This window comes from Antechinus flavipes, chromosome 2 (assembly GCF_016432865.1).
Source record: "Antechinus flavipes isolate AdamAnt ecotype Samford, QLD, Australia chromosome 2, AdamAnt_v2, whole genome shotgun sequence".
In the NCBI taxonomy this organism is placed as follows: domain Eukaryota; kingdom Metazoa; phylum Chordata; class Mammalia; order Dasyuromorphia; family Dasyuridae; genus Antechinus; species Antechinus flavipes.
In genome coordinates, this window is record NC_067399.1 from 632654904 (window position 1) to 632676808 (window position 21905).

The 21905-nt window shown below is 35.4% G+C and overlaps 1 protein-coding gene across 15 annotated transcripts in view; it reads left to right on the plus strand.

The window, feature by feature from the left end:
• KCNMA1 (potassium calcium-activated channel subfamily M alpha 1) overlaps positions 1-21905 on the plus strand; it is an 891121-nt gene that overhangs the window by 424483 nt on the left and 444733 nt on the right. The window contains exon 3 of one of the 15 annotated variants that reach the window (XM_051982041.1): positions 11700-14720. The exons of the other annotated variants lie outside the window; for them this stretch is intronic. Within the exon in view, the coding sequence (XP_051838001.1) occupies positions 11700-11717 (18 nt within the window). The 3' untranslated portion in view covers positions 11718-14720. Of the gene's footprint in view, positions 1-11699; positions 14721-21905 lie in introns of those variants that run through there. 15 annotated transcript variants of the gene reach the window in all.

Consider the following 21905-nt stretch of genomic DNA (forward strand, 5'->3'; position numbering starts at 1 on the left):
GAAGGATAAAGAGAGTGCTTAGGGGAGATAAGGCACTTTTGTAGACAGAAGGAAATGAGAGATTGATAGTGAAACACTGAAATTAAGTGAAAGAGTGGGGATGGTAAAGGGGCTTCTAGTGAAGGATGAATGGGATCATTTGAACAAGCAGATGGGCTAACTTTATTAAAAAGCAAGGCCATTTTATCATGTGAGATGGGAGTGAAGGATGAGCGTGGCAGAAGGAAAATGAGAGATAGGAAATGAAGAGTTGAAGAGGGAGCATAAAGTGAATGGCCTCATTTTTTTTCTGTAAAATTTGAGACAAAGTTCTCACTTGAGGTGGTTAAGGAAGGGGAGTTCTGGGAGGTTTGAGAAAGGGATAAAAATATTTGGAAGCGTTTCTGTGGAGAGTGGGATACTGGGTTGATAAAAGAAGTGTAGTAGGATTGCCTAAGTATTAAGGGCCTAGTTGAGGTTATGGAACACAAATTTGTGATTTTCTCTATCTTCATTCAACAAAATGCTTTGTAGGAGTGAAGGCGGTCAAAGGTGGGAGTGATCCCAGGCTGGGGTTTGGCTTGGCATAATAGCTGAACTGATAAGTGGGGTAGAGATTCAAGAGAGAATTATAATGCAATGAGTTGGCTTACTCCTCTGCTAACAGAAGAGGTTTGATCTAAGTGGGGAGACAAAGTTAATCATATCAAAGAAAATGTAAATAAATTATCAAACACTCATTTACTGGGTTCTCATTTATTGGACTTATAAGGTACCGTACTAGGGACTGGTGGTATAGAGATTTCAACTTAATTATAAAACATACACATATTTCCTCTACCCTCCAAAAACTCAATCTAATTCAGACAAGATGAAGGCAAAGAATATAAAAGGTATTGCAAAACTCCACAGAGACTAATTACAATTGTCTCTCAATATAGTCATGCTGAAGTGTTATAGCATCAAAAATCAAGAGCTTAAAGGGACCTCAGGGACTGTCTATTCCAATCATGCCATTTTTCAGATGAAGAAACTGAGGTCTGGATTGATTAGATAACTTTAACATAGCCACATTGCCATTCCCAGTCTCAGATGTTTTCCCTCTAATTTTGGGAACAACAATCACATATGACTTCCTGGAAAGAGCAATCAATTATCCTGTGTCTTCATTCATCATTCTTGTGATTTTCAGACTATGTATAAATACACACACACACACATACACACACACACACACACACATATTGTGTTCCTATATTCCTATATTCCTTAGTGAGAGAAACTGTCTCATTTTTTTTTATTTGGATAGACAATCAATCAACATTTTTAAGTGCCTACTATGTGACATGTGGGGCAGCTAAATGACTCATGTGGAGAGAATACTGAGCTAAGAATCAGGAAGATTCATCTTCCTAGTTCAAATATAACCTCAAAAACTTACCAGCTGTTTGACCCTGCAAAGTTCACTTAACCATATTTACTTCCATTTCTTAAATGTTAAATGAGCTAAAGAAGGAAATAACAAACCCCTTCTGTATTTTTACCAAGAAAATTCCAAATAGGGTCACGTAAAGTTAGACACACTTGAAATAAATGAACAACACAGCCAGGCACTATGCTAAGTGTTAATGGATAGGAAAAGAGACAGAAGACAGCCCTAACATTTAAGGAGCTTAAAATGGGGGAAGCAACATGCAAACAACTATCTACAAACTAGGCTATATATAAAATAAATATGAAATAATTAATGAAGAGAAGATACTAGAATGAGGAAAGATTGGGAAAAGCTTCCTATAGATGGTGGGATTTCAGTTAGCACTTAATGGAATTCAGGGAAGTCATTAGATGGAGCTGGAATTTATTGAGTGAGGTTGGGTGGGTGACATGATTAAGTTTGCACTTAAGGTAAATTACTTTAGTGATTGAATAGTGGATGCACTGGAGTGTGGAAAAGACACACTTAGCATAGTGCCTGTCACATACTACTTAAATGCTTATTAATTCATTCACTTATTCATTCATGCATTCAATAATATTTTTTTGTATCCAAGAACTTGACCTTGGCCTTGGATGTTCAGCATTAGTTCATGACTTGAATTCTATTTAGGGAAGGGGGGGGATTTCTCTTTTCTTCTATATGATATAATTCCATGCTGGAGTTACTGTTAAGGTGGAAGATAAACCAGCAATTTTGCCCTTAGTTGATGGGTTTTAAACATTTAGGGAAAGAGGGAAAATTCCTGGCAGAGAAGGGAAAAGAGGAATCTATTTTAGAAAAGGTCACCTTAGAAATAAAGACTTTACCCAGATCTTTTTTCCAGATGGGTAATCAAGCAGCAATTTCTGAATGAGATTTTCAGATGAAAAATATTTGCTCAAAGTAATTTTCTTTTTTGCTGAAGCAAAGATTATTATCTCAATAGGGATCTTGCTTTCCATTAATCACTTTGTGTTAGAAGGAATAAAAGAAATAGTGACTAGATCACATTAGGAGATAGAAAGGACTTTAGAGATTATTCTGTCTAAATTTCATTCAAAGGAAGAAAAAAATAAAGCTTTAGAGACTTTCAGTGATTTGTCCATTGTCATATAGGACATACATAATAAAGTCAGAATTAGAATTCATGACCTCTAACTTCAAATTTATGGGTTTATCCCCTGACACCATGTTCCCTTTTGAGCATCAGCTACCAATTAAGTGGGTTATTGAATTCTTTATTGAGAAGATGCATTTCATTCTCTTTTTACTCCTTTAGCATTCCACCCAAAGCAATATAAGTGTTGTGAAAAAGAGGATGTGTAGCTAAAGGATATGGGTCTGAATCTTACTAGCTATGAGGACTTGAGAATTATGCTTCCTTACTTTTGTCTCAGATGTCACACTTCTCAAAAGAAACCATCAGGCTAAATGATCTCCAGTGTCCAAGCTCTGATCCAGTAACTCCAGATACTTCCCCAGTGGCCAAGTTGCCACTCAAAATTAGAACCCTCTCAGATAAGCTGCACCTTACACTAACCTCAATCTTCTCTAGAAATCAAGAATTACAAATCCCTAGCATTTTCCAGAAGTCTGCAAATTCCTCCTTTCTCTTGTAATTATTAGCTAGTATATGAAGCTGAGATTAGCCTGCCTTGGCATTGCAACATGTAATATTCTTGTGTTTGTGCTTTTGGCTGATCCACTACCATTTGTGTTGATGAACTAGAGTGTCATCCATCGAATATAGCTGAACAACTCTGCTAGTGTCTGTGCTTTATTGGGTAATAAATTCATCTATGATATTGCCAAGAAAACAGATAAATGAATAGGACATTGAGCACATTTTTAGCAAAGGAAATGGCTTTGTTTTTCAGTAGCATCATTTGTGTGATCAATTCTGTCATTGTGTGCATTTCATGAATTAGGTAAGGGGAAAGTCCAATGACAATGTATTATGCTGAATATTGGAATTGTTATTGTTTTATTACCTAATAGGGTCCAATACCCTTTGGTAGAGACTTTGGAAGAGACAATGAATGTATTGGTGAAGGGTCCTAAGCTCCTTGGTGAGACTTGAATTTTAATCACATACAATGCAAATTCAGCCTATGTTTTCAACATTCAAATGGAGGTTTGATACAGTACAAATAGAATCAGGTTATTGCACTGAAAGGATTTATGAAAAGTCTTTTATGATTTGCCATGATTATTAACTGAAGCTCTCACTTCTTGATAGAGGGTAAAGCAAAAGGGAAAACAAAAAGGGTAAACACAATTTTGTGTAGGACAAGGTATGTGATTCTAATTAACTTACCTTATCTCTCCCAGTTTGTTTCCTCTTCAATAAAATGGGAATAACAAAGGTGGTTTCCATTTACATTTTTTAAAGTTGCAAAGCATTTTATGTAATTATCTCATTTGATTCTACTGATTATGGATCTCATGGGTATTATTATTCCCATTTGACAGATAAGGAAATTGAAGGTCAGAGAAGCTAAGTGACTTTCCTATGAGTCACACAGACAGTAAGCAGCAGGGACAGATCTGAGTCCAGTTCTGCTTAGCACCAAGGCTAGCACTCATGCTATAAACTGCAAATATTCAAACTTAGAAGGAAAGTGCTTTGTAAATCTTAAAAGTCCTATAGATGTGGGAATTATTGTTATTATCTAAAAAACATGGAGCCATAACTGTATTTTTCTCTTCCATATATTTTAAACATTTCCCTAAAGGGAAAACATTAGAAATACAATGTAAACCAGGAAAACAATAGTATAGCTGGGAAAGGAAACAACCAACCAAGCACTTAATTGAGACAGGGAAGACTTTCAAAATAAGTCAGGTTTTCATCTGGCAGTCTTCCTGGGCTGCATACAGATGGGATTTCTCTCTACTAATTTCAGTCTTGGCTATCTCTAACTCAAACCCAGTCTTCTCTATATAATGACTACCTAACTTCAAGGGAATTATTCCTCCTCTGAATTCCTATAGAAATATATTGCCTGGACCATTCTTTGGCATTTCTTGATATGATTTTCCTCAATAGCGCTTTTATTGCTGTGAGTATTAGGGATTTGGGCATCTTTATGTCTGATATTGTTATTGATCATTTCATGCTGGTCTATTACAATTAGACTATAAATTACACCAGGGCAAGGGACCTACCTTTCTTACTCTTGTATCCTCCATAGCACCTAGCACAATGTCTTGTCTGTAGAAGGTACTCAGTAAACATTCACACTGGGTCCCCTTTCCGGTACCTTTAAATTTATTCCGTGTATTTTTGTTCATATGAATTTAATGCTTGGATTCCTTTAAGGATACATATTTGCTGAATAAGCATGTGTGTGAGTTCAGTGACCATGTAGGATAGCTGAACATGACATGCACTCTTCACAAGTATTAAAATCCTAATGATACTTTGACATTAGGTTTCATCATTTTCTGCTTTACACTTCTCATAAGATACATCATATGTTGAAAGGATTCAGAATTTGAGAGGAACATAAATGAGATGATCTCAGTGGTCTCATTTAGCCCTGAGATTCTATACTTCTATGACATTTTGAATTCGTCTAGCCTTCACATTACCAATATAAGAACTATATTGTTTCCCGTGTAAAAAATAGAAATAATAACTCTTTGAGGAGAAATATGGTTTATATGTCCTTGTGTTTGTATATGTTGTTGTTATTTAGTTGTTTTAGTCATATCCAACTCTTTGTGACCTCATTTTGGGCTTTGCTTGGTAAATATACATGAATGATTTGCCATTTCTTTTTCAAGTTCATTTTTACATATGAAGAAACTGAGACAAATAGGCTTAAGTGACTTTCCCAGGGTCACACAGCTAGTAAAGGTCTAAGATTTGAACGCAAGTCTTCCTGACCACTCCTTGGGCTCCATCCACTGCACCATTTAGCTGTCTTTTGCATATTTATCTAAATGCAAATTATTCCATTTTAAGGCATCTAGTTTACATATATGATAAAGTTATAAAAAGGCAAAATACGCAAAAAATCCTGTATGAAAAGTAGGTATCATGTTATCTTTTTTTTTAAATCTGAGATAGAAATAGAAATATTTCCTTTTTATGGCAGCCGAACCTTTAAATATAATGGATATAATGAATATCTAATTGGAACGTGGCTGAAAATACTGTGATCTGTGAATGTAATGAATGTTATTATGCTTTTAGGAACAATAAATATAAAGAACCAGAGAGACGTGGGAAGACTTGTAAGAACAGATAATAGAACAAAGAAAGAAGAACCAGGAGAAAAATGTATACAATGACAGTAATAATATAAATGAAAAGGATACCACTTAGATTAAATGCTCTGAACCATCTTAGGTCTGAGAAACATAAAGTACAATACAAATCTTTTCTCAGATAAAAATGTAGGGGCTATGAGTACAGATTTTTGCTTGTATTCTCAGTCACAATACAAGGTTATTTTCTCAGTGGGGCTTGCTTTATTATTTTTCATATTATAAGAGATAGTTCAATAATAAGAGGGTAAGGTTTATCAGCAAATAACTGTGATAGAAAAAATCAAAGGGCACTTTAAAAAAAAGAGTGAGTGTTTATTATGCTTTTTGAAAAGTCTCATGGTGATTTTTGATTAAAGAATGTAATTCAATATTCCCATCTTGGTTCTTCTGTTACATACATCTATTCTTAGTCAGGTGTTTAGAAGAATAGTTTGGGGTGTGTGTGTGTGTGTGTGTGTGTGTGTGTGTGTGTGTGTTTGCCAGGGATTTGCTTTCTTGAGAAGAATCATTTCCAAAAGAAATGCATTTATGAAGATGAGTTCCTCTTTAAGTTTGTCACTTGACTCCTGGAAGAGATTCTTAAAAATGACTGAAAGTTTTTTTTGAGAATCTACCATGTAATAAAAAAAAAAAAAAGCTTAATGATATGAGATTTAGTGTTGTCCTTTGGTGCTTTTATGACTTTACCCTTTGACTGGAAGATATTTGAGAAAAAATCTTCGTCTGATTAGAACGAAATAATAGAGAAGTTTAGATGTTAGCTCACATGCTTTAAATACAAAGTACTTTCCTCTCAACAACTCTTAAGGAGATAAAGAGGGCAAATATTCATAGGATCATGGAATTTGCGATTGGAAGGGACCTAAGATAGCCAAAATTATGCTAAAAAAAAATAACTGACTTACCTAGGGTCAACATATCCAATCTTGAGACTCAGGGCTTTGGTCTTCAGATCTAGAATTTTATTCATCTTTAATTTTCAATGATCATTTTCTTCAATTCCATTTCAGTTAGAATGTAACTTTAAAATGAGAGGCCATTTGGTACAGAGCTAAAAGAGCTCTGAACTTTCTCATTTATTTGTAGCTAGACAACATGAGTTCTAATCTCAGCTTTTTCACTATGTGGAGGAACTCCTGGACTCATTTCTGGGCCTCAGTTCTCTCACATATAAAATGAAAGGGTTATATTTCATAGCTTGAGTCTTTTTGATTGTTAGATATATAATTCTACCTTTTTACTTCATTCCCCATAAATATTTGCTAATAGTCTCATGGACATTCACATTGCATTGCATATTAATGAACAGCAAAATTAATTTCATGGTAGTTTAATTTTTTTTTTCTGTGTAGCTTTTAAAAATTGTTGATAAATTCCTAGTAGGCATGACACTTAGCATTGACATTGCTGATATTTCCGCATCAAAAGGAAAGGGTTAAGTTCTCGTTTCTGGAAAGCTTTTGCATTTTGTTTTACTCTGGGGAAAAAACATTTCAAGAAAACATGTTGCTAAAAGGATTTCTTAAAATTACCAACAGCTTCTTCCTCTTTAAAAACAAAGTAGATCAACAAAATGTGTTTGTTCTTTTGGTTTTGTACTAGAGTAAAGTGGCTAAGAATAGTCAACAAAAGAAAAGCCAACAATCAGTGGTAGGCAAGAGCTTTATCAATATTAATTGAATGAACAAATGAACTTGGCATTCTGGGAGCTGAGCAGATGTTGTACATCTGGGGAATTTTCATACAGCCTGGCAAGGTTATTCTAGAATTAAAAGTGAGGATATAGGTAGCTTCCCCAATGCCTCCAGTCAAGCCCTACCCTACCTTTTGTATTCAAACTCAAAATCCAATTGTTACGTGTGTACAGCAGTAATATTTGTTTTTCACTGAGAACAAAACAACTAGGTTTTCTTAGGGAGAAAATCATGGCCCAGAAGTCATGGTACTCAAGTTTCTATAGCATTTTCAGATTTATAGAGTCTCTTTCTTTCCATTACCACTCTTAGGTAAATAGTATAGGTAATGTTGTTCAGTTGTATCCAACTCTTTGCAACACCATGGACTATGAATGGTTTTTTTGTTTGTTTGTTTGTTTTGGCAAAGGTACTAAGGTGGTTTGCCATTTTCTTCTCCAGTATGTCCCCATTTTACAAATGTGGAATTGAGACAAATAGTCATTGGTTGGGACATGTCTGGTGCCAGATTTGAACTCAGATGCTCCTTATTTCAGGTCCAGTGCTCTATGCATCACAGCACCTAGTGCTCTAGTCCTCTAGAAAAGGACTTTTTCTTTTACAGAAAGAGAAACTGAGGCTCAGAAAAGTAATATAACTTTCCCAATGTAATACAAACTCAACTTTTATGTCCACTGATCATAGATTTAGAGCTGGATGGTTACCTCAGAGCTGATTTAGACCAGCTATTTCATTTTACAAATGAGGAAATCGAAACATATGGAGGTTAACTGCTTAGCCAGTCTAGTAAGCACTTGGTCTTCTGATTTCTGGATTCAGCGCATTTTTTGCTACATCTTTTGCTTCCAATCTCTTTCCTTTCTCTAGATCCAGGAAACCTCTATTATTTCTACTGAATCCATGTTGCCTTAAATCATACAAACACTGAAGTTCAGGGATTGAGTCCAACTAAAAATAGTTGGTACTGATGTAACTGATGTAGGTTTGCAAAGTACTTGACATATGTTATCATCTTCGATCCTACCAATAAACCCATGAGGCAGTTGTTATTATTATTCCCTTTTTAGAGAGAGGAAACTGAGGCTTAAGAGTTAAATGACTTGTCCTGTTTCACATAGCTCATAAATTTCAAATGCAAGATGACAATTTCACTATGCCACCTACTTACAAAGGATCTTAGACAAATTCTCTTATTTTGCAAATAAAAAAGTGAGAAAATAGGTGAAGAGTGACATGACCAAGGTCATGCAGCAAGTTGAGTTTTCTCCTTTGCTCCCCTTTTTCTATGACATGGAGAACACTCATCTCCATTTTTAAAATTATGAAGCTGATAGTGAGAGGAAAGGGTTCTTTAGAAACTTTTTCTCACTGGCTTAAAATTTTAAATTTATTCCACTGGAAGGAGAACTTGGATATAAAGGAAATGTTTTTCTTTTGCATTAAGTTTTGTTGGGAGTCTGAATTGCTTTTCTGGTGAAACAGATTATTAAGTTAGGGCAAAGATGGGAAAAGTGGGAATGTTCCTCCCCAGCCTGCAGAGTACATTTTCTGCAATATCTTTAAGAGCTGGTTAAATAGGCCCTCTTGATCCTAGAGCCTTGAGATTCATTTTCTTCTCATTAGCCCCTAATGATTCCATCAACCAGCTTGATACACATTGTCCCTAGTAATTTACTAACCATGGGCCACCATGCTTACTGCGAGCCTTTTTTTCTCCCTCACTGAGGGGTAGAAGATGTTAGAATGAGTGCTTGTAACTTCTCTCCAACATTTTCTTGCTTTGGTACATATATAAACAACACAAAGTTTTCTCCCATAGCCTTCTGTACTTGATCTTGAACTCCATGTGTAGCAGTGATAGAATGTTTTTCGCTGATCACAAAACTGCCAGGTCACAAGATGATGGGTTGGGAGCTAGAAGAGAGCTTAGACACCACTGAATCGAATCCTTTCAATTTTACAGATGAGGTGACTGAGGCTGAATGATTTGCCTAACTAGAGCCACATAGCTAATGAATGTTTTAAGTGGGGTTCAAAGTCAACTCTTTCTTGCTCAGTCCAGTATACCATTCAAGACACCTGAAAAAAGTAGTTAAGTCTAGGTAAGGAGCCTTTTAAAATAAAATCCTATTGATCCCTTTTTTCCTTCTCCTCCATAAAAAGTTTTAGTGATTGTCCACTTTACAAGACAACATGAAGAACTTTCTTCTCTCCTTCAGGCATGCCTTAGTATACTAGTTTTTCTGGAAACCCACCAGATAAACAGCAAACTTTTTTTTTGATCACTTACCCCCTTAATTCATCTTCATATTTCCAGGAACTCTTAGCAGAATACTTTGGACATAATAGGCATTCAATGAGTGTTTTCTGAGTCAATAGATCCCAAAAAATGTACCTGCAAAGGCCAAAAGAGGGCCAGAAATTTTTTAGAGGTTGACTACTTGGTTATTACCTGGCACAAGTGACTTTGAACCATATAAATCATTTCTGTGAAAGAGAGTTGGGTTTAAAAGGCTGCTCTCCCCAGACTCCCTGCTTCATATGGAAAGAAGAGACAGCTAGGACCCAGTTGGAATTTTTTGTTATCTCTGAGTAAAAGGTGTTGTACAACAGAAAGAGAAGCAGCAACGGAATCCATAAATTTGGTTTTGAGTCCTGAGTGGGTCATTTGCTCTCTGGATGACTTCTGGTTAAACCTCTCTCCCTCCCTGGATATGATGAAGACGTTGGAGTCAGTGATCTTTAAGCTCCCTTCCAATTGAAATCCTTGTATTGTATGACTGTTCAGACCTTTTTGTAGGGTGATGAAGTTATCTCTACTTGTGAAGAAGTCATATGCATTGGGAAATGATGTGAAGAGTAAGTCCAATAGCTTTCTTCCTGTTAGTAAAGTTTATATTTTTATTTTTTTTGCTTTTGCAGGCAATCAGAGGTAAGTGATTTGCCCAGGGTCACACAGCATGTAAGAGTCTGAGGTTGGATTAGTACTCAAGTCTTCCTGACTTTATTCACATCACTAGAATTTTTTAAATTTATTTTTTTATAATAATAGCCTTTTATTTTTCAAAATACATGCAAAGATAATTTTCAACATCCACCCCTACAAAACTTGTGTTCCAAATGTTTCTTCCTCCCTCCTCACCTTCCTCATCCTCTAGATGCAAGCAGATTAAACATGTACAATTCTTGCATGCATGTTTCCACTTTTATCATGATGCACAAGAAAAATTAGATCAAAAGGAAAAAAATAAGAAAAAAACAAGCAAGCAAACAACAATAACAAAAATTGTGAAAATATATTGTGATCCACATTCAGTGTTAATTGTCCTATTGGAATTGGCCTGAATCACCTTATTGTTGAAAAGAGCCAAGTCCATCACACTTAATCACCACATAATCCTATTGCTATGTACAGTGTTCTCTTGGCTCTACTCACTTCACTTTTGCATCACTCCCTATAAGTCTTCCCAGCCTTTCTGAAATCACCCTGTTGATTATTTCTTATAGAATAATATTTCATTATACTCATAAACTTATTCAGCCATTCCCCAACTGATGGGCATCCACTCAGTTTCCAGTTCCTTTCTATTACAAAAAGGGCTGCTACAAACATTTTTGCACATGGCCCACTGGGATTTTTAAAAGTACCTAAGGTTATAGATTTAAAGTTAGATGGACCTTCCTGGAAATATGGCCTAACCACTTCATTCTATAGATGAGGAGCTGAGGCCCAGAGAGATTAAAAGACTTGTCTAATGCAGGTAATCAGAGAAAGAGCCAGAATTTAAATACAAATTATCTGAGTTCAAATCCAGCACTCTATGTCCTGGCTCCCTTTTCTGATAAGGACTGATAGTAATAATAATAATATAACTAACACTTATATAGTTCTTAAAAGCTTACAAAGTACTTTACAAATATCAGATTTCATTCTCACAAAGATCCTGGGAAGTAGGTGATATTATTGTCATTTTTTTATAGACGAGGAAACTGAGTCAGACAGAAATTAAATGACTTATCTAGGATACCACAGTTGAGTGTTTGGGTTGATACTTGAACTTAGGTTTTCTTGCCTCCATGTCCAATATTCTTATTCACTGTATCATTTAAATAGCTACTAACTACAATTATACTTCTACCAACTAGCTATATGAATAAGGGCAGATTACATATTTGATTTTTTCATCTATCAGATGAAGAGCTTAGACAAGATGATGTCTAAGGTCTCTGTCATGTTGGAAATGTGATGTGTGATTTTATGATCTTCCCAGGTCATAACCTCCAAATAGGAGTCCTGAAGGAAAGCAGAATGCTCTCCACCTCCTGTGACCCTCTCCAAGGTCCTGCAAGTCCTTCACAACATGTCCTAATAACAGCTGGTCTCCTCTGGATGTGGCTATGAAACAGTGGGAGGCTAATCTAAACATGGTGGCTGGGATGTTGATGCAGGGATTGATGAAGAATTGTGTGTCTGCATACATGCTGGCTTACCATCTGTGAGCAAAGCACTTTCCCCACAAGTGAGGAGCTCACATTAGCAGTAATCACTGAGCCCTTTTCCTCTTTTTTACCCATCCTCATTCCCTTTCCTTTTCCCTGGATTTTCTGTATTTCCTTATTGATGTATTGTCATGTGACTGTCTTCTTTATCATTCTCCATTCTTTGGGTTCTCTTAAACCAGTTATTAATATGAAGTCAAAAGACACAAGTCTGGGATTATTGGCATTGGAATGGTGGGTAATTGTTTTCCCCTCGTTGAAGGTATTCAAATAAAGACTGAATGACCAATTTGGGGAGTGAATTGTTGAAAGTATTTTTGCTCGGTTGTGGAGAGGACCACACTACTTCTGAGACCATCACCCACTTTTGACATGCTTTGATTATAAAGAATTCCTTCCTTTATCCTCTGTGCTTATCCTTAGCTATCAGACTTTGGAAGCCTAATGCAAATTTCATTTCTTCATTAAAACTCAATCTGACCAAGCCACCTTACAGTGATCTCTCCTTTCTGTAACTGCATGTCCACCCATCACAATTAGCATCTAGCTATAGCTTTATTATTTTCTAATTTCTGTGTTGCACATTTTAACCATTTATTATAGCTAGAGAGTTACTATCACAAACCTGGAAGTGATGGTATAAGCCAATTAATACAGATGTCTAATTTCATGGCAAAGGAAGCTGAGGAAAGAAGTGACTTGGTGAAAGCCATCCAATGATACTAGAACCCAGGGGTAATGATTAATAGAAGAATGTGTTTTCTCATTTTTTTCTCCTCTTTTCCTGGTTTGATTAGATTTTCTTGTGCAGCAAAATAATTATATAAATATGTATGCATATATTGCATTTAACATATATTTCTACCATGTTTAACATATATTGCACTCTTGACATCTAGGGGAGGGAGTAGAGGAAAGGGTGGAAATTGGAACACAAGGTTTTGCAAGAGTTAATGTTGAAGAATTATCCATGCATATGTTTTGAAAAATAAAAAAAAAAAACTTTAATAAAGAAAAAAAATGAGACTAATGTTTTCATTGCCTACTTCAAAATGCTGTTGGGAGGATCAAATAAAATAAAGATACAAAAAAGCACTTTGTGAATAATAATAATTCACATTAATATACTTTACATTTATAACAATGGCTGGTGGAATGTTTTCCCAAATGTTATGTCATTTAATTTTATTTTCACAATATCCCTGTGAGTATTGTCTTCCATTTTACAATGGAATTTGAGTAATCTGCAAACTCTGTATGAGTCACTTGTTTGCCATGACAGTTAAGGGAAGTCATTTATTCACATTCAATAGGTATAGTGTCTGGAATCAAGGAAATGATAGTTCTCTATGCTCTACTCTAATCAAACTTCATCTAGAGTATTGTTCTCAGCTATTGATAAGATTTTCTTTCCTGGTTGTGCTTCTGGATTTTTCTACAATGGCTAGGTTCCTTCATCCTTCTTGTCTTCCCATTTCTAACTTCTTTTTATGTGTTGTTTTACTCAATAGAATGTAAGCTCCTCAAGAACAGGGACTGTATTTCTACTTGGGTTATTTTTCCAGTAGTTAGCACAGTGTCTGAAACACAGTAAATGCTCAGCTTCCTCAACTTTAAATTGGGTATAACAACACCTACCTCCAGGATTTTTGTAAGAATCAAATGAGATGATATTTATAAAGCACTTATTGTGGTTGCAGGCACTTAGAAGGCACTATATAAATGCCTATTCCCTGCCCCCTTAATAAATGTTTAATGATTTGTCTAAGAATCTAGAATATGATAAAGGGCTTTGAGCTCATACCTTGTAATGATAAAACTCTGTTATTCTGTGATTCAGATTCTGAAATGAGAAAACTAAGCTTGGTGGGTAAGTGCTTGGTCTTAGATCACAGAAGTAAAAAGTAACAGAGCTAGGGTTCTAACTCAAAAGTCTTCTGACTCCAACTCTATGTGTTGTTCTGCTGCTGCTGTTTTAACCAAATCATGTTGCCTCCCTGATTGTAAGCTACATTTCCCTTTTATCGCCTTTGGTTAAAAAAAAAAAAAAAAAACTGCCACACTAAATTAAGAATAAGATACAAATTCTTTTTTGATTGATTGAATAATGACTGAACATCTGAAGATCTGCGATTCCATTTTTTTTTTGTTTTGTTTTATTTTTACCATTTCAAGTAAGTTTCCTCTCCATTTCAGTAAGATGGCTTCACAAGTTGCTATAGTGTAAAAAAAAAAACCTCAACAATTGTTAATAATAATATGTCTGGCAAACATAGGTAGACCTTTCCAAGCTTAGCTAGGCTATTCCTCAGATGATATTTCATTGCCAGGCCCGTATTCAAATCTTTTCCAATTTGGTGGGACTTTTCAGAATTTGGTTTTCAGGGGCTCAAAGCATACTCCAGGGTGAAATGAATCACAGGATTTGACTTTTATGAAATAGATGGTGAGGATTGCAATGAATAAAATAATGAAACCCCTCCAAAAAATTTGAAGAAAAACCGGAAGGTTATGAATAAGAAATTAGTAATGGTAGGGATATCTTAGAGATTATGTCATATAGGGCTTGACTGAATGGATTAAAAATATTTAACATGAAACAGCATGTTAAATGTGACAACATAGTAAAGAACAAGTCAAGGATATATTCTGCATCAATGCTGTATTGTTATTAATACAATGATGAGAAGAAAAAGAAGGGAGAGGAGGAATCTGATAGTTATTTTTATGTATTTGAAGAACTGTACATGGGAGAAATAATAGATATACCCTGATTGAATCCAGAGTACAAGAGTAGAAATTGTACAGAGGAAGTATTGAATTTAATGTAAGGAAAATCTTCTTACTACTTAGAACTGTAGCTACCTCAGGCTTCACTGGGAGTTGTCAAGAGGAGAATGGATGACCATTTGTCAGGGATGATGTAGAATAGTATTTCATTTAAATGACTCTCACAATAGCCCCCTGAAGTGGGTATGACAGGTATTATTATCCTCATGTTATAACTGAGGAAAAGGGAACCTGAAGAAATGAAGTAATGAGTTGGAGGTCACAAAGTTAATAAGTGACAACTGTTCATTCATTAAACTGAATCTATTTCTGTTCAGATATTAATTGGTATAGATGACCTCTGTAGTTTCTACTATTATGACATTCAGTATTCATTGATTTTTAAAGTGTGTATGGGAGTGGGAGTATGTGTATAAGTGTTTGTGTGTGTGTGTGTGTGTGTGTGTGTGTGTGTGTGTGTATGTGTTTGTGTGTTGCAGGATGGAGAAGGGAATTGTGATTTCACAATATAACGAACTCCCCGTATGGAAACTGTCTCCTCCACCAATGCAGATCAAACAACTTGTCTGTATTTTCCAAGTACCATCAGTCTTGAGCCAGAAGGGACCTCAGAAATAATTTGATTTAAATTTTCTCATATTACAGATAAGGGAACTGAGGCCCAGGAAGATAAAGTCATTTGCTCAAGAGCACAAAAAAGTAAAAATAAAGAAAGGATTTAAATGCAAATTGTTTGACTTGAGGGCTGAAGCTCTTTCCACTGTATGGCCTTGTCCTCCAAAGCATATAGTCTTTGAACATTGACTAGGGGCACTGAGATTTGCTTGCTGAGGATTTGAATATAGATCTTCCTGTCTTCAAGACTGTTCCCTGATGTATTACTGTCAATCACTGAGGAAAATGGAAATAAGCAAGAATTAAAAAAAAAATCACTTGACATATTTTTCAACAATAATATACATTTTTAGAGAAGAAAAATACTTTGGAAGGTTAATTTGTGTGTGTGTGTGTGTGTGTGTGTGTGTGTGTGTACTTGTGTGTTAGTATTGGGACTAGACAGGATACTTAACATTCTTGGTGAAAGGACTCAGTCTTCCATCAGTCATGGCAGAATGCCTTCCTTGACAGGGAATTGCTTTATTGAAGCTTAAGTACTTTTCTCAGAGGATGGAGAATAGATTATCCAAATCTGGACACAGTGAAAAGGAAAGCAAGCCTGAGAACATCATGATCTAGCTTCATACAAATATTTCCATGCTCTCTGAATGACATTTAAAAACCTGTTAGCATTATTTCATAGATCAGACTCTGCCCCTCCTCAGAATTGGGACAAAGCAAGATTTGATAATGTTCTCATCTCCCTGCATTGGAAAATATAAGGCATTTGCTCTGTTTTAGCATTTGATTCATTAGTAATGCTTTTTCCATCCTACGCCCATTATTCTTATCCATCGGAGTTTTTTAGTATTTGCTGAAACAGTAGGTTCTGGACCTGCTCTCTTCATGAATATTTCTCTGTTTGAGAGATCCGGAGCCCAAGTGATTACTTAAAACAACAGTAGAAACAACAACCGATGACTTACCATCACTAGTATCAATAAAGATAATTTTCCCCTAATCTGCAATTTCATTATATGTAGAAGTCTTATATCTAAGCTTTCTTCACCAATATCTATTGTCAATTCACCTATAATTTATTGACTTACAGAGTTGTTTGGGGTTACTGTGAGAATAAGAGACATGTCCACAGTCCCTTTCTTCATACTTCTCTAACCATTTGTTCAAACATTGCATAATGGAAAGAGAACTGGATTTCATTTCAGATGATTTGGATTTGAATCCTAGCTCTTCTATTTAGTATCTGTGTGACGTTGGGCAATGAAGGAAACAGATATTTATTAAGCAGTTATTATATGCTAGATGCTGTACTAAGTGCCACAGATACAAATATGAGTAAAAAGAAAGAAAAAAGTCTGTTCTCAAAGAGCTTTCATTTTAATGGGGGAAGCTCATATAAAGAAAACTGAAAAGCAGGAGAAGTAGGATGGGATGTTGCAAAGGGAAGACAGAAGCAGAAGAGGAATAAAGGTGACTTGTGTCTTTCTCCCACTTAGACATTCCAAGAAGATCTCACCAATGGGAGATGAGGGAAGGCATTTGCCTTCCAAATTGCATTCCAAATTGAGAAGGTACCAGGGATAATTGGATGCTCAATCCCCAGGCACTGAAGGAAGTTCCAGGATGCGACAGAGGCAGAGTCTTGGTTTTGAAGTCCAAATAAGGCTTGGGGGAATATTAAGTGAACAATCTCAACCTCTGTCAATCTCAATTTCCTTATCTGTCATATGAAGGTGTGGAATTGATGGCCTTTAAGATCCCTTCTATTTATGAAATTATAATTCTAGGTCTTTTCATAATTTTTGAGAAGCTATATTTATATTGTTTTATTAAGCATCCTTTTTCTTTCCTTTCATTCTTAAAAAAGAAATGAAAAAAAGATTATGTAGGCAGAGAAATTGGCATCATCTCCTACAGTGTATGGACAGCTAGTGGCTCATCACATAGACTGCTGTATCTGAAGTCAGTCCTAAGTTCAAATCTGATTTCAAACACTTATCAGTGATGTGATCCCACACAAGTCACTTAATTCCATTTGCTTTAGTTTTCTCATCTATAAAATGATTTGAAGAAGGAAATGTAATTCATTCCAATATCTTTGCCAAGAAAACTCCAAATGGGGATCATGAAGAGTTGGACACAACTGAAATGATTGAATAACAAGTGAGTGTATAGTTTTACAGTCATAGATTAATACACATGAACAGACAGAATCTAAGACATCTGCCTCTTAAGAGGGAAGAGTGTTCTTGTCATTACGTGTGCTTTTGAGTTACCATAGAGTTTCACCTATGTGGAATTATTAGCAATTGAGCCCTTTTTGCATCCTTTGATTGGACGGGCAGCTGCACCAAAATTAATGGCAGTACACTCTTTCATTTATCCTTGCTCAATTCTTTTTATATGTTATTTTTATTGAAGTTTTTTTTTATTTTCAAAACATAAGCAAGGATAATTTTTCAACATTTACCTTTCAAAAACCTTGTGTTCCAATTTTTCTCCCCTTTCCCTTTCCCTCTCCCCTAAATGTCAAGTAAAAAATATATGTTAAACATGATAAAAATATATAGTAAATCCAATACAGACATATATATTTATACAATTATCTTGCTGCACAAGAAAAGTAAGATCAAAAAAAGAAAAAAATGAAAAAGAAAATAAAATTCAAGCAAACCATGACAAAAAGAGTGAAAATGCTATGTTGTGATCCATATTCAGTTCCCATACTCCCCTCTCTGGGTGCAGATGGCTCTCTTGATCACTAAACAATTGGAACTGGCCTGAATCATCTCATTGTTGAAAAGAGTAACATCCATCAAAATAATCTTATTGTTACCCTGTATAATGATCTCCTGGTTCTGCTCATTTTACTTAACATCAGTTCGTGTAAGTCTCTCCAGACCTTTCTGAAATCATCCTGCTCATCATTTCTTATAGAACAATAATATTCCATAACATTCATATACCATAATTTATTCAGCCATTATCCAGCTGATGGGCATCCACTCAGTTTCCACTTTCTTGCCACTACAAAGAGGCTGCCACAAACATTTTTGCACATGTGGGTCCCTTTCCATCCTTTATGATCTCTTTGGGATATAAGCCCACTAGAAACACTGCTGGGTCACAGTTTGATAGTCCTTTGTCCTTGCCCAATTCTTAACCATGCTGCATTTTGTGAAATATCCAACTCTCTCTCTGTGTTCCATGATCAAACATGGTGGAATGTGTATTTTGGGATTTCAGGAGCTGAATTTTTTTAACCCTTAATGAGAGATACTTTATAAAGGAGAAATGTGTGGTAATCTGTATTTTCCCCATAAAATGCTAGTTGTGCTGGTGAGGTTTTTTCTTTACCTACTGGGTAAATGATAATATTGTTTTATCTTCTGGAAGAAGAGAAAGGACAGGTTGAGTTTACTCCCTTGGAGAACTCAGTTTGGACAAACATCAAACCATATTGATGGCTTCCCTATGGATTATTGGCCAGATGTGTATCTCTCTGAATGTGTTTCCATTTATCTTTGTAACCCAGGGCGTAATATAACATCAAGCACAGAAAAGCTTGTTGAATCAATGAATTTGTTATTGGCAACAGAGTGCCAAAAAGTTTAACAGAATGGAAAGTAAAATGAATGTATACATGCAGTGTGCCCATAAATACAATGCAGCATACATATGTTGTATCTAGGATATACTGCAAGATATTTAACATATATAGGACTGCTTGCTAGGGGAAGGGGGAAAAGGAGGGAGGGGAAAAAGCAGAACAGAAGTGAGTACAAGGGATAATGTTGTAAAAAATTACCCTGGCATGAGTTCTGTCAATAAAAAGTTATTATAAAATTAAAAAAAAAAAAACTCCTGGGGGGGGGGGAATACAATGCAACATCATAAGGGAAGGGAAGAAGAACCTATATCATTCTGAAGATTGCTTAATGCAAGTGATGAGGATTGAACCCCTGACTTTTTTATTTAATCTCCTATATTTAAGAGAGTCTGAAAATAGATTTTAGCCCTCTATGTTTTTAGTAATAATGATAATGGTGAATTGTTATTGTTCAGTAGTTTTTAGTAGTGTCTGATTATGTGTGATCCCATTTGAAGTTTTCCTGGTAAAGTACTGAAGTAGTTTGCCATTTCCTTCTCTAGTTTATTTTGCTGATGAACAAACCAAGGCAAATAGGGTTTGATTATTTTCTCTGAGTTACATAGCTATGATGCTGGATTTGAATTCAGAAAGATGAGTGTTTCTGACTCCAGGCCTGGTGCTCAGGGCATTATAGTTATAGCAAGGTAATGTGACTGAATGATTTGTCTCCTTGCTCCTTAATTTAGTTGTTGGAAGCTAAACATAAGGTTTATACTTGGGCTAGTTGTCACGACCTTTTCAGTCTAGTATGACCTGCCAAGGCTTAGGTTCTGTTGACCTAATCTTTAGGTCTACAGTATTATGATGCTGCCTTGATATAGGAATCTAATAGAAGAACTGTTTTTGACAAGTTGTATTTTTATGTTACAAAGAGCTTTTCTTTTAGCTTTCTTTAGAGTTCTTTTTTTTTATCAGATACCATTGTGTTGCCATCAAAAATGATAAATGATGACGTTAAAAAAAACCTTTGGATGCCAAATATTTGATTCTAGCAGGGGCTGGTAAATGATTCAGTCAGCAAAATGAGCCATTGAAATTCTGGGAAGCTCAGGATTTTGAGAATGATTTCCCAAAGATTAAGTTATAATGATAATAATTGACATGTATATTGTACTTTGTAGTTACAAACATTTGAAAATTATCTTGTATTATTTCATATGATCTTTATCATAGCTCAGTAGTTAAGTAAGGCTAATAGTACTACTCCTCTTTTCTATCACTTTCTTTCCCATGAGAAAACTGAAATAATATTAGATATGGAATCAATTAGCTAAGTAACTCAATAAAGAGTGTTTTGGGCTTGGAACCAAATAGACCTAAGGTCAAATCCTTTCTCATTAACTAGTTGTGTGATAATGGGCAAGTTTCTTTAACTTTCTATTTCAGTATTTTCATCTATAGGATGAGGATAATCTCTTTCCAAGATTCTTGTTATACTTAAATGTGTTGAAACATAAATATATATACATACACACACATATATGCCTATATCACTTTGCGAATGTTAAAATTCTATAGAAATGTTGTTATTGTTGTTGTTATCTTGCCTAAAGTCACAATTATTTGCTTGATGGAGCTAGGACTAAAATCCCAGTTTTCTGACTCCAAAATCATCATTCTTTTCAAAACACCAAGATATCAAGCAAAATCACCAACCAAACAATTTGAAAAGAAGTTATTGGTATCCTTTGTTTTGATATTTTTATTTCCTGTTTTTTCCCTCCCACTTTCTTATCCAGTGAGATGTCCCATGTAGCAAATTCTATCAAAAGTAACCAACACATTACCTATGTTGAATAGCATATGCAGTATCCCATACCCACATTTCATCAGCTCTGAAAAGGAGGGAGGGAGGTGCATTTTCTCTCCTCAGCTTCAGGGCCATGCTCAGTCATTGAAATGGCACATCAGTCAGTTTCATTTTTCAAGCTAACCCTTTTATTTGGAGAGGTGCCTGGTATTTGGTGGAGAAATCATTACTGTAGGAGATGGAAAATCTAGGTTGTATTTTAGCCAGTCTCTGCTTGGAATACAAAGAAAGATTTAGAGTCTCTGGTACATGATCCTTTCTCACTAACCCATTGAATTCTTTAAGTTTTAGAGAAAATTGATCTTGAAAGTCAGATTTTGAACCATCATATTATAATTGCAGGGAATAGAGGATAGAATGATGAAAATAGAGCCAAGAACACCAAAGTTCAAATCCAAACTCAGGATCTTACTGTTTGACCTAAACCCTGTCTGCATGATTTTCTCATCTGCAAAATAAAGATACCAACAGCATCTACCTTCAAGGATTGTGAGAATAAAAGGAGGCATTTAATTGATTTGGAAATCTTAAAAATGTTACAGAAAAGCAGCTGTCATCATCGTCATCAATACCACCATCAACAACAAGTACAACTAAGAATTCTCAAAGCCCTTGCAACCAGTTTTTTTAAATGAATTTTTAGTGCAATGGAATTAAAGTCAGGAAAACCTTGGTCCACATCCTACCTTACATATCTACTGTGTGACTGTGGACAAATCCCTTAATCTCTCTCTGCCTCAGTTTTCTCATTTCTAAAATAACACTAACCTCCTAATGTTGTAAAGATCAGATGATATATTTGTAATGTGCTATGAAAACTTTTAAGAGTTACAAAAATGCTAATTAGGTGGCTTGGTAGACAGAGTGTTGGATATCAAGTTAAGAAAATGAATTCAGATCCTGCCTCAGACATTTGTTAGCTGTGTAATCCTAGACAGTCCACCCAAGCTTTGTCTGCCTCACTTTCTTTATTTGTAAGAACAAAAAAAGGCGGGGGGATGTGGAGAAATCATGATAGTTTTCTTTTCCAGTTTTCCTCATAATAGTTACTTCCCAGGTTTGATATGAAGATCAAATAAGAAAAGCATGTTACAAACTTTTTTTTTT